This window comes from Balaenoptera borealis, assembly GCF_965194805.1.
Source record: "Balaenoptera borealis genome assembly, chromosome: 9".
Classification (NCBI taxonomy): domain Eukaryota; kingdom Metazoa; phylum Chordata; class Mammalia; order Artiodactyla; family Balaenopteridae; genus Balaenoptera; species Balaenoptera borealis.
In genome coordinates, this window is record NC_138873.1 from 68,371,435 (window position 1) to 68,384,132 (window position 12,698).

Sequence of the window (12,698 nt, forward strand, 5' to 3'; positions counted from 1 at the left end):
CAGCGCTTCCCCCGCGCCCGCCTCTGCGGCTGCGCGCTGGCGGGGCCGAGGCGGAGGGGAGGGGGTCGCGCCGGGGGCCGGCGGAGCTGCTTTGGCTGCGGCGGCAGCAGGAGACGGAGCGAGCCCGGCGGCCACGGGCAGACCCGGAGGGAACGGAGGAAGCGGTCATGTCTCGCTACACGAGGCCCCCCAACACCTCCCTGTTCGTCAGGAACGTCGCGGACGCCACCAGGTGAGCGGCGGTGCCGCCGCAGGTTGGGGCGCGGGGGAGGGGCGGGTAACGGCCGCGGGGCGGAGCCCGGCGGCGGCCCGCGGGTCTGCCTAGCACCTCCCCGCCGGCCGGGCCGGGGCGCTCCGCGGAGGAGCCCTTCCCGGGGCCGGCGGTAACCCTCGGGCTACTCGGGGCCTGGGCGGGACTTGCGCCTACGCCCTCCCGGCCGGCGTTCCGCCCCGCCGCGGCCCCGCTTCCGGGCCCCGTCGCGCTTCACTGCCCCCGGCACCTGGGCGGCGGGCCGGTACCCATCCCCACCGCGAGAACCGGCGGAGCGCCGGCTAACCCTTGCCCGGGAGCCGGTCCCTCCCCGCCTCTGGCCCTGAGTGTTCCTTGGGTGGGTGCCTGCGTCTCGCCCCTTTGTCGCCGTATCGGGATAAAGCCGCGCATCTTACCTCCTAAATGGGAAGGAATTGGGGATGGTGAGAACGCGTTACGGAATAATGCGTACCTTGGGCCTTACGATTACCTTTGCCTGTAGTCGGTAGTCTGGTCTACTTACAGGTGGTGCTGGTTAAATTTTATTCGTTGCACAGTTTTATACTATATACAAAGGATAACTTCAGTGAATGAGATTTCTGTGTTTTTCTTTAAAGTTCTGAGTGCAATATAAACACCCATCATAACGGTTTGGATAGACTTCCCTGGTCGGTTCTGATGCACTCAAACCACCCCGCCCCTCTTTGGAGAATTCTGTCTACATAGTACCTGAACATAGATGTTAAGGAATGACTTCTTCTTATAACAGTGTCTTTCTCCCTTAATAGGGGCCAGAAGGAATGCCGGGGCGGGTGGACATTTTAATAAATGTCTAAAATAATATACATTTTCGTATCACTGGGCTTGCTTAATTTACTCTCCAGCCCCCCATCCCAAACTTTATAGGTATGCAGGATTATCTTATTGTACATAAGGGAAAGCTGCAAGTCAGCATGTTAATGACTTACCTGGGGCTTCATAGCTGGAAACATTGGAGCGCTTGACTCCAGAGCCATCAGGAGTAATCATCATAATTTACCTTTGAGAAGTAAATGTTAAGTCTTTTTAAAAAATTTGATCCCTGCTATTATATATATATGTCACAACTGTAAACTGTGAGTTAATATACTTTAACATCCTAAAGATGCCTGTGTTTACATTTCTTCTCTCAACCTGTTTAATCAATATATTACATAGAAAATTTATAACTTGGGTAAGGTTAAAACAATTCCCACAGTTAAACAGACCACTTGAATACTGAATAAGATCAAGCCTCTCCAGTGTGCCTACAAAAAAATGAAAGGTTTCCAATTCTAATGGCCACAGGGGCCAGCCAGGGTAATAAGAGTGAAGGTGTCACGTTAAGGGACAGTAGGATGGTATGGACCCTGGCAAATGAAAAAGAACATGTGCCATCTCAAGGGGGCAGTGACTGATACCAAGCTTCAGCTGATAACTGCTGTATAGACATTTGGACTTGTTTTAAATGTTTAAACATTGTGTAGGCCAAGTAAAACATATACACATGTGACACATGACCTCTGATCTAGATAATCAAGACTGATAATTGAGATTTATTGATTTCCTTTTCCATTTTTTTCACGACTTTCTAGCACTGCCACTGGGGGACAATCAAAATCTAGGAGGTTTGTATTAATGAAATTATAATAATCGCTAACATTTGTTGAGTACTCACTGTATACCAGACACTGTACTAAAAACTGTACTATGTTATCTTATTAAATTTTCAGTAACCTTATATAACAGTTAAGAATCTGAGATTTAGAGACACTAAGGATCGTTCCTAAAACTGCACAGCTGTTGAGTAATGTTATGAAAGTAGAATCATCACATGTAACCTTAATTAATAGCATTTTTGTACAAGGTGGCATATAGTGTAAGTTAACTAGCAATATGACACCCAGACACATTTATTTAGTTATTTATAATTAATTAATTTTATTTTTGGCTGTGTTGGGTCTTTGTTGCTGCACGTGGGCTTTCTCTAGTTGTGGCGAGCAGGAGCTACTCTTTGTTGCTGTGCACGGGCCTCTCATTGCAGTGGCTTCTCTTGTTGCGGAGCACAGGCTCTAGGCACATGGGCTTCAGTAGTTGTGGCACGTGGGCTTCAGTAGTTGTGGCTCACGGGCTCTAGAGCGCAGGCTCAGTAGTTGTGGCGCATGGGCTTAGCTGCTCTGCGGCATGTGGGATCTTCCCGGACCAGGGTTCAAACCCGTGTCCCCTGTATTGGCAGGCGGATTCTTAACCACTGCACCACCAGGGAAGTCCCCTAGACACGTTTTAAATTAGCTTTAACATTTGGTATGCTTATAAAGAAAATCATTGGGATATATGTTAAAACAAACGGTATAAAATTATAAATACAGTATGATTTCAATTACATAAAAAATGAAGGGGAAATCTATATATATATTACAGAAAATGATTCTGGAAAGAAATCCCTTTGAGTGGTTTTCTTTATCTTGTTTTCATATTTTATTTAATGTTAGTTTTATAACAAAGCCAAATTTTATTTTAAATGTTTCTTTGAAGTGGCCATTTTAATACATATGATAAAGCACAGGACATTAAAACACATTATAGGTTAGCATTAAATTTGTTAGGAATGAAATTGAGCATAAGAACTAAAGAAAGATTTTTTAATTTTATAATTTTATAATTTGTGTTATGTTTCTTTTCACTGGTGAAGTAAGATGTGGACCAGGAAGAATATTAATTTTAAATCTTGGCATTTTGTGTACAGTAATCTTTTTAATGTCAGATATAGTTTTCTATTGGAACAAAGTAATGTGGAAATCTCAAAACATTCCCATTTTGATGCTTATCATCATGTTAAGTTGGGGAGCACCCATTAAGTACTTCTCTTGGATATACTTAGTAGCCTATGGTTACAGTGTGTATGAGGCTACATTAATACTGATATCAGTGGTCATGTAGAAAAAGCATTAAACAAAATCCAGCAAGATTCATGATAAAAAGTCTCAGCAAACTAGGAAGAGAAGGGAACTTCCTCAGCTTAATAAAGGGCATCTGTGAAAAACCTATAGCTAATAACATACTTAATGATGAAACTGAATGCTTTCCTCTTAAAAGACAAGGACGTCCACTCTCACAATCTCTATTCAGCATTTTATTGCAGGTCCTAAGCAATGCAACAAGGCAAGAAAAAAAGACATAAAAATTATAAATGTAAAAGTAAAACCTGTCCCTATTCTTAGGTGACGTATTTGTTTACATAAAGCTGTAGTAACCAGTAATGAGTTTCAGTGAGTTATTAGGATATGAGGTAAACTTAGTGAAAATTCTATTTCTGTATACTAACAGCAAACAAATAATGAAAAAATTTTTTAAATTCCATTTATCTTAGTATTAAAAAACATACTTAGGTGGGACTTCCCTGGTGGCGCAGTGGTTGGGAGTCTGCCCGCCAGTGCAGGGGACACGGGTTTGATCCCAGGTCTGGGGGGATCCCACATGCCGCGGAGCAACTGGGCCCCTGCGCCACAACTGCTGAGCCTGCACTCTAGAGCCCACGAGCTATGGTTGCTGAGCCCACGTGCCACAACTACTGAAGCCCGTGCGCCTAGAGCAATGACAAGCCACTGTGATGAGAGGCCCGCGCACTGCAGCAAGGAGTGGCCCCTGCTCGCCGCAACTAGAGGGCCTGCATGCAGCAACGAAGACCCAATGATGAAGACCCAACACAGCCATAAATAAATAAATAAATTTATTTTAAAAAAAAAACCACATAAAAACATAGGAATAAGTTTCACAAAAAAACATGTAAAAACCTTTGCATTGAAGAAGACTATAACATGTTGCCAAGAGAGATCAAAGCCCAAAATAAATTGATAGATATACTTTGTTCTTAGATTGGAAGATGCAATTTTATTAAGTTATCAATTCAGTCCCAATTGATTATATTATAGATTCAAGGCACTCCTGACCAAATGCTTTTTAAAAAATAGAAACTAACAAGTTAATTCTAAAATATATTAATATGCAAAGGATCTAGAATAGCCAAAATAATTTGGAAAAAGGTCACTGAAGCTGGAAGATTTATACTACCTGACTTAAAGATTTACTAAAAAGTTACGGTACTCAAAACAGTTTGATATTGGCCTAAGGATAGACAAATATATCAGTAGAACAGAAGAGAGGGTCCATAAATAATCCATACATATAGAGTCATTTGATTTTTGACAAAGGCACTAAAGCCATTAGAGAAAGGAAAGTCTTTTCAACAAATGGTGCTGTAACAACTGGATGTATGTACTAATTATATGAAAAAAATGTGCTGCAGCCTCTACCTCACGTAATTTGAACTGGATCATCAATTGAAATGTAAAAGATGAAACTGTAAAGCTTGTAGAAGAAAGCATAGGAGAATATCTTCATGACTTGGGGATAGCCAGAGATTTCTTATAGGACAAAGAAAGTAATTACCGTAAAAAATAATGATAAATTAGATTTCTCCAAAATGAAAATTTCTGTTCATTAAAAAATAGCATTAAGAAAGTAAATAGGCAAGCCAAAGACTGGGAGAAAATATTCACAGAACATATATCTCACAAAGGACTTTTTCTCAGAATAATAATGAACTTTTACAACTCAATAATAAAAAGACAAATGTTATTATTAAAAATGGGCCAAAAACTCAGACACTTTCAAGAGAAAAATATCCGAATGTCCAATTAGCACATGAAAAAGTGCTCAGTGTCATTTGTTGTTGGGGAAATGCAAATTAAAACCACAGTGAGATTCCACTTAACACCCAGTTGAATGGCTAAAATTAAAAAGACTGACAATACCAAGTGTTGACAAAGATTGGTACAACTGAAACTTACATGTTGGTGGTGGCAGTATAAAATGGTGCAACCACTTTGCAGAACTGTTTGGCTCTTTCATAGAAATTAAATATATACATCCTCTTTAAAAACCCAGAAATTCTGCCCCTAGAATAAATGACCCATAAGCATGTAAAGATGTTGCACCTCACTGGTGTTTAGGTAAATTAAAATTAAAATAATGAGATACACATTCACTTTATATCCTTCAGAATGGCAAGGAGTAAAAGATGTTAGTGAGGAGTTGGATCCTTAGAAATTCTGATGCATGTCTTGGGGAGTTTAAGTTGATTTGGCTACTTTGGAGAACATGTAATGAAGCTGAAGATATTTGTACTCTCCAACCCATCAGTTGCATAGCTAGTGGTACATCCCAGAGAACTCTGAAGAGCTTTAGGAAGCACATGCATCATAATGTGCACTCTAGCACAGTTTGCAGTTTAAAAAAGAAGCATTTTAAAATGTTCATCCACAGAAAGATGTATGAATAAATTGTGGTTTATTCATAACCATACCAATGCAGAGTTAAAATGAGTGAACTAGAGCTACATGGAGAAATCTCAAGGGAGGAGAAGGAAAGGTGCAGAATTTTACAAATAGTCTGATACCATTTATGTGCATTTGCAGTAGAAATACAAAGTTATGCAGAGGAATGAGGAACACCAACGATTGTTTCTTAGGTAGGAGGATGTAATATTTCTTAAAAAATACTAAAAATTACAGCAAATAGGGCAAGTGTTGAGATATAATAAATGTTGTTGGTAGATACATGGGTGTTTCTTTTATTATCTCTATACATTTCTGAATGTCAAAATAGATCACACCAAAAATGCAAAAATAAATGAAAACAAAACAACAGCTCACAGGTGAGGGAGTGGAGACAATGAAAGGGAACCAACTCTTTTGAGATTTGTTCCTTAAGACTTCTGGGATTCTAAGCCCCTGTGACACACACACTGCTCCAGCCTCTTTTATATTATCTAGGGTCCTCTTCTGTCAGCCACTCACATTTGGTTAATGGAATTGGTTGCCTCCTAAGACATTTATTTGAATACTAGCTTTGCTACTGGCTGTGTGTACCTCTGGGCAAGGTAACTGCTCTCACTCTGTCTCCTTGACTATTACATGGTAACAATGTGTCCTTTGCTCATTAATACAGCAAATGTATACTGAGCGCCTACTGTGTGCCAAGCAGCTATGCTAGGTTCTGAGATACACTAGTGAAGACACCTGCTTTAGAAGCGATTCTCAATCCTGAGCCTCAGAATTGCCTATGAAACCTTTAAAAACTTTAAACATAACTGGGGCTCACCATGGGAAGCACGTATTAGGTCAAGGATTAATGCATCAGGCTGGAATGCCTGTTTCTATAATATCTCCTTCACAGATGATTGCAATATTCAGGAATGGTTGAGAATCTTTACCCTGTAGTCTATGTTTTATGGGAGCAGGAATTGTGTTTTTCTTGTACTCTTCATATTCCTAGAGCCTGGCCCATAGTACATATTCAATAAGTATTTGTTGAATGAATAAACAAAAGAAAAAAGACATTGTCACTGTCCTCTAAATCTAAAGTTAATAGTCTCTCAGGGAAGGCAGACAATTAAACATGTTATAGTGAGTATTAAATGAAATAAATATAATAAATAATAAAAATGTAATAAAGTTTGTCATAATATTGCCGGCACTGCCTGGTATATAGTGGCTACTTAGTCAGTGTTAGTTGAATCTTTATGTACTAACTCCTAAATCCAATCTCTAGCATTAATCACTGACTTCTAGTCTTGAAAAGAAAATAACCAATATAATTCGTATAATCACCGTTTTCAGTTGCTTACAGAATTCTTATGGATGTTCCAAATTTGGCATTTCCAAACCTGAAAGTTTCTTCTTTTGCCTCTCCTCCCTCTTCTATTGAACTGTCTTTTCCAGCTATCTAGTTTTTATCATGGACACCATCTTTCTTCCATTTGCCCGAGTTAGAAGCTTTGCAGTCATCTTAGGGTCTTTTTTCCACACAATATGTTTTGACATACTCTGATATCTTCTGAGCCGTGTTTTGTGCTCATAGCTTGATTTTGAATCCCTAAGATCTCCACGAGGCAGCAGGGTAGAGTGGTTACGAACCCAGATTAGTGTCAGACTGTGGGAGTTTGCTTCCAGCTCTGTCGCTTGCTGGCTCCGTGACCTTAGGTGAGTTCACTTGTCTGTGCCCTCATCTGTAAACATCTGTAAACATCTGTTGTTATGGGAATTTATAAATGCATTATAACTGTCAGCTATTAATGCTAAGTATTTTATCTCTTCAGTTAAATTGTAGCTCCATGAAGACAAATACTATGCGATGTATTTCTTTGGTGTCCCCTCTTTAGTACCTATCACAGTAGAAAGCATATAAGTGACTCAAAAATACTTGTCAAATTTGAGACTATGGTAGTTATTTTTGCTTTATGTTTACTAGTAAAACAACCATTTTTCTTTAAAGCCTGAGAAATAATTTTAGGACTTCTTCAGAATCTAATTCTTGCTATCTGAAAACAATGAACATAAATGTGAAATTATAGTGAGATGAATGTGTTCTTAATGAAAGAGTTAATAGAACTTTCTATAGATTGACAATTGAAAAGTCTTGTAATAGGAGTAACTTTCAGAAGAGGATATGCTATATATAAAATAGGTAACCAACAAGGACCTATTGTATAGCACAGGGAACTGTACTCAATATTTTGTAATAACCTATAAGGGAAAAGAATCTGAAAAGGAATGTATATATATACACACACACATATATATATACACACTCTGAATCACTGTGCTATATACACCTGAAACTAACACAATATTGTAAATCAACTATACTTCAATTAAAAAAAAAAGCAAAAAAAAAAAGTGGATGTCCTGGGTTAGTGTTTCCTCAACCTGACTAAGCATAAAAGCCCACCTAGACTGCTTGTAAAAATACAGATTTCCAGATGTCATGAATCAGAATCTCCAAAAATGAGACCTGAGAACTTGTTGTTTTCTTTATTTTTTCCTTCTTTGCTAAACCCTGGGTAATTCCTGTGAGAGACAATTTTAGATAATGCTAGTCCAGATAATATACTTTCTTTTGAAGGTTTCAACTGGATTTCTGTAGGCAAAATATTTTAATCCAGCTATTCATATTTCTTTACCTTATTTCTAAAACACTTCAGGCCTGAGGACTTGCGCCGTGAGTTTGGTCGATATGGCCCTATAGTAGACGTTTACATTCCGCTTGACTTCTACACCCGCCGCCCGAGAGGATTTGCTTATGTTCAATATCCTTTATTTTACTGTGTGCATGTGAATAGACTACATACATGTGCATATACATATATGTACTCAGGAGTATATTTTATGAGATTAATATTGCCTAATTAAATGTGTTTATTTCTTTATCTCAGAAAATCTAAAGCAGTCCACAGTAGCTGGCAAGCGCCCCTCAGTTTGAACCAACCTGTTAGCTAGAATCCAAGCATAAACCGAGCAGGCGAGACAAAAGGCACCTAAAGTTCAAGCATCAAGGAGTAAAGAGGGAGGGTGGACACAGATATAAAGACCTGGAAGAGGGGAAGTCTTTATCAAGCAAAAGACAAAGCCAACACCAGGTTGAGACTTCGGCTTTCCTACATTTACTCAGAGTTCCAGAATCAAAGCCAAGTCTGATGTTGGTTCTGCGTCTCTTATAAAGTCCATCTTGCAAGCCCTAAAGAATAAAGGTCAAGGTTCAAGATCAAGTGACATTGAGGTAATTGCCAAAGTCTCATTTTGTATTGCATTACTTGAGCTTTTTCTGTTTTCTATTTTTAAAAAAGTTAAACCAGCAACAACCTCCTGAAATACAGCTATTTAGTCGTTTTATATAATTTGTTTCCATTTATTTAGGTTTAATATATAATTTATATAGATAAGGGAGTTTAGTGGGGTATTAGGAATCAATATATGTAATTCCAGATGTTTGCAGATTGTTTATATATTTCTTTTATAATCATATCCCAAATAATAAAAACATAAAGATATTTTAAAGCAGTAGGTTCAAAGTTAAATATCATTTTTAAAGAACCAAATCAGTTTTGAATATATGTTTTAGTTCACTTATATGTGTGCACTTTTGTTTATAAGTAATTTCTCCTAAATTAATTTTAAAAGCCTTTTAATGAAAGAGTAATTTTAATTTCAGAATAAAGATTTCTGCATGCTGATTATTTTTCAGTGAAAAACCTGATAAATCTTTTACCTAAGAGAAAGGAGTGAGTCCTAAACAGTTTATTTGATAATACTAACCAATGTTGGACTTATCTTTTTCTCATAGTTTCTAATTATACATGCATACTACAGCTACACTGATGTATACATTAAAAATATAGAGATTTGTTTCTGTTTTTTTATTTTTAGATTCACTCTTCTGAATCATAATGGGGCATTTGTTTTGATAATAAGTGACATTTTTTTCTGATTATTCATATTAGAGATGTGAGCTTAATGACTTGAGCTTGTTTTTCCTAATAATTTCATGTCACATGTAAATAATTCTTTAAAAATAATATTTTTATTTGATATCTGATGTTCAAAGTGTCCTTAACAGCTAGTCATATTTGAAGATGTTCGTGATGCTGAAGATGCTCTTTATAACCTCAATAGAAAGTGGGTATGTGGCCGTCAGATTGAAATACAGTTTGCACAAGGTGATCGCAAAAGTAAGTGTGACTAAATAGTGGATCTTGTTTATTTAGCAGAATGAGTTTCAGCAATGACAGATTTTTTTAATTTAAAATTCTTTCAGAATATACTATTCGAGTGGTTTATTTATTGAGTGGTTATTTATTGAGGTTTTCAGGTAATGAATTATAAATCTTGAATTTCATATTCTAGCACCAGGCCAAATGAAATCAAAAGAACGTCACCCTTGTTCTCCAAGTGATCATAGGAGATCAAGAAGCCCCAGCCAAAGGAGAACTCGAAGTAGAAGTTCTTCATGGGGAAGAAATAGGCGGCGGTCTGATAGCCTTAAAGAGTGAGTACAAAATACAAGGGGATTGAAAACTTAATTTTCTTAATTTTAAAATGGAAAACATTTTAAAGAGTTTGCAAAAACAGGCCACCAGAATCATTTTATTTAATATACATAAAGAATCAACTTTTGTAGAAGGATATGCTCTTCTCTATTTGTCATATATTGTTATTTTAACTTGGGTTTATTAGATACCTTCCAGTGTTTTCATTTCATGACAGACTTAACTTTAACCTTTTTAGTAGAAAGATAATATATACTGAGGAAAAAACAAAAAATTAAAAAGTGTATACTTGACAAATAAAATGAGGATTTTAAAAAAATAAAATTTTCCTAAATGAACCCCCAGATTAAGAATCTTGAAGTCTTATGATTAAAAACTCATAAGAAATACAGTGTAATCACTGTGAAAGGAAGTTGACTAAAGTTAATGTAAATCAATATATTTATAAAAGGCAAATTATTTTCAAGAATAAAGTCCAAGTACGGTAGTATTGTAGGAAGAAGACATAAAAGTGGTAGATTTTTCAGAAAAAGATACTTGCAAGTTATCTATTTTGCCTGCTAGGAGTTTGTTTCTGTTAGAATAATAGTAAATCACAATGGAAATTAATTACTTGGTGAAGCTATTTAAGTAATAACTGAAATTGTACTAGCATGCCTAAATTCCTAAACACTTAGGCACTATTTATCTTGAGTTTTAATGCTGTGATTTTTTTCATAGGCATGTAGAATTTTAAGGTGAATTCTGCCCTTGAAGAATGATCAGCGTTTACACTAGCATCCTCTTTCTATGAGTAATAAGAGTTGGCTCTCCTGGGGATTTCCCTGGTGGTCCAGTGGTTAAGACTCTGCGCTTCCACTGCAGGGGGCGAGGATTTGATCCCTGGTTGGGGAACTAAGATCCCACATGCTGAGCTGTGCAGCCAAAAAAAAAAAAAGAAAGAAAGAAAAAGAGTTGGCTTTCCTGGGCCATATGTCGTACCCCTATGCTGTCCCATGACGACATAGCCTCAAATCAAAAATGATCTGCAGAACTGCTCGCTTTCACTCCAGTCCTTCCATTCCTCAACTCCAAGAGCCTAGACAAGGAAAAGCCCAACATAGGGTATATGTACCAGAGCTAGACAGAGAGTCTTTGCCCCAAGTCCCTAGTTCTAAAAACAAGACTGTGAAGTGGCCTGGCTCCAGTCCCTCCAGCCAAGTGGAAAGAAAAGATAGGGAGAGAGAAATACCCAAGAATCTTGATTACTAGAAAATGTGGCCTCTTCAGAGCCCTAGAATCTTACATGTCAGCTCAGTCCCTCTCCTTGGGTATGAATCAAATGCTTTGATCTTGGCTCATTCTGAGGGAGGCATGCAAGTAGGAGGAAGCCTTAAGCTCCTTTAATAAGCCAGAAGAACCCAGGTCAGGATTGAGCCATCACCAAGATTGGTAAAGAAATATTTAGGAACAGTCATACTGTGTTCTGGAATTTGATTCTTTTTATCATACTTTGATAGTGTAAGAATATAAACCTCCCTTGTGTCTGTGGAGAATAATCCATTTTGTTCCATGGCCAAGGGAGAGCCATTTTCCTACTGATTGATTATTTGAGATTTTGACACTGATATACTCAAATACAAGTTATATTTATAGAACCTAAAATGTGGGAACAAATTAAGAAATTTTACATGCCATGTGTATAGGAAAGTCACACCAGTACCAATGGTACTGCTTCTGGCTTCATGAAAGACATGAATAGTAAGAAAGTGATGTTCAACAGTTCACGTTACTATAAATTAATGAATGGTTAATAAACCAAAAATCAAAGTAGATGTAATATTGTACCTAAAGCAGCACTGCCCTAATTTATTGAATAATATCTACTGGCCTTGGTGAAAAAGACTTAGTTTGTAAAAGAAAAGGAAAAAATTGCCCATCTAATTCATTAAGAATATAAGCGGTTTCCAAATGCGATAGAGCCTTGATTAACCAGAACATTCACAGCATTTTCTGCCTTCTAGTGGCAGTAAAGTATACTACTTGGCTGGAGGAAAAACAAACAAAAAAGAAGTCTGTCAGTTATCCCAGTCATCATGGAGTATCAGGAATAGAAAGAACGGGGACTCCCTGGTGGTACAGTGGTTAAGACTCCACACTTCCCCTGTAGGGGGCCTTGGGTTTGATCCCTGGTCAGGGAGATAAGATCCTGCATGCAGAGCGTCCAAAAAAAATAAATAAATAAATAGAAAAAAACCACATTTTCTTGCAAGACAATGCTGTTCTTCTCTGTTCTAGTTATAAGACCGTTGCTTAACCTCTCTGACCTCAGTGTTTTTTATTTGTAAAGTTGTATTATAGAGAATGCAAATGTTACCCAGCTCTTAAGTTTCATAAGGATCAGATTGTGTGTGTGTGTGTATGTGTATGGGTCAGCATATAGATAAGTCTAACATGTACTATAAATATATTCAGTGTATGTGGCGTATTACCGTAGATAAAAAGAGGTCACTGCTTTTGCCTTTAGTGGATGTGGGAAAAAACTAGTTTGCTGCTATCATTAGA

The 12,698-nt window shown here is 37.8% G+C and overlaps 1 protein-coding gene across 9 annotated transcripts in view; it reads left to right on the forward strand.

Moving 5' to 3' along the window:
• The window catches only part of SRSF12 (serine and arginine rich splicing factor 12), a 41,762-nt gene that overhangs the window by 25,009 nt on the left and 4,055 nt on the right, over positions 1-12,698 (forward strand). Inside the window, exons 1-5 of one of the 9 annotated variants that reach the window (XM_082406016.1) lie at positions 31-232; positions 1,864-1,896; positions 8,313-8,417; positions 9,733-9,836; positions 10,012-10,153. In XM_082406016.1, coding sequence (XP_082262142.1) covers positions 168-232; positions 1,864-1,896; positions 8,313-8,417; positions 9,733-9,836; positions 10,012-10,153 — 449 coding nt within the window. In that variant the 5' untranslated portion in view covers positions 31-167. The other 8 variants (XM_082406017.1, XM_082406022.1, XM_082406018.1 and 5 more) reach the window with 8 other exon arrangements.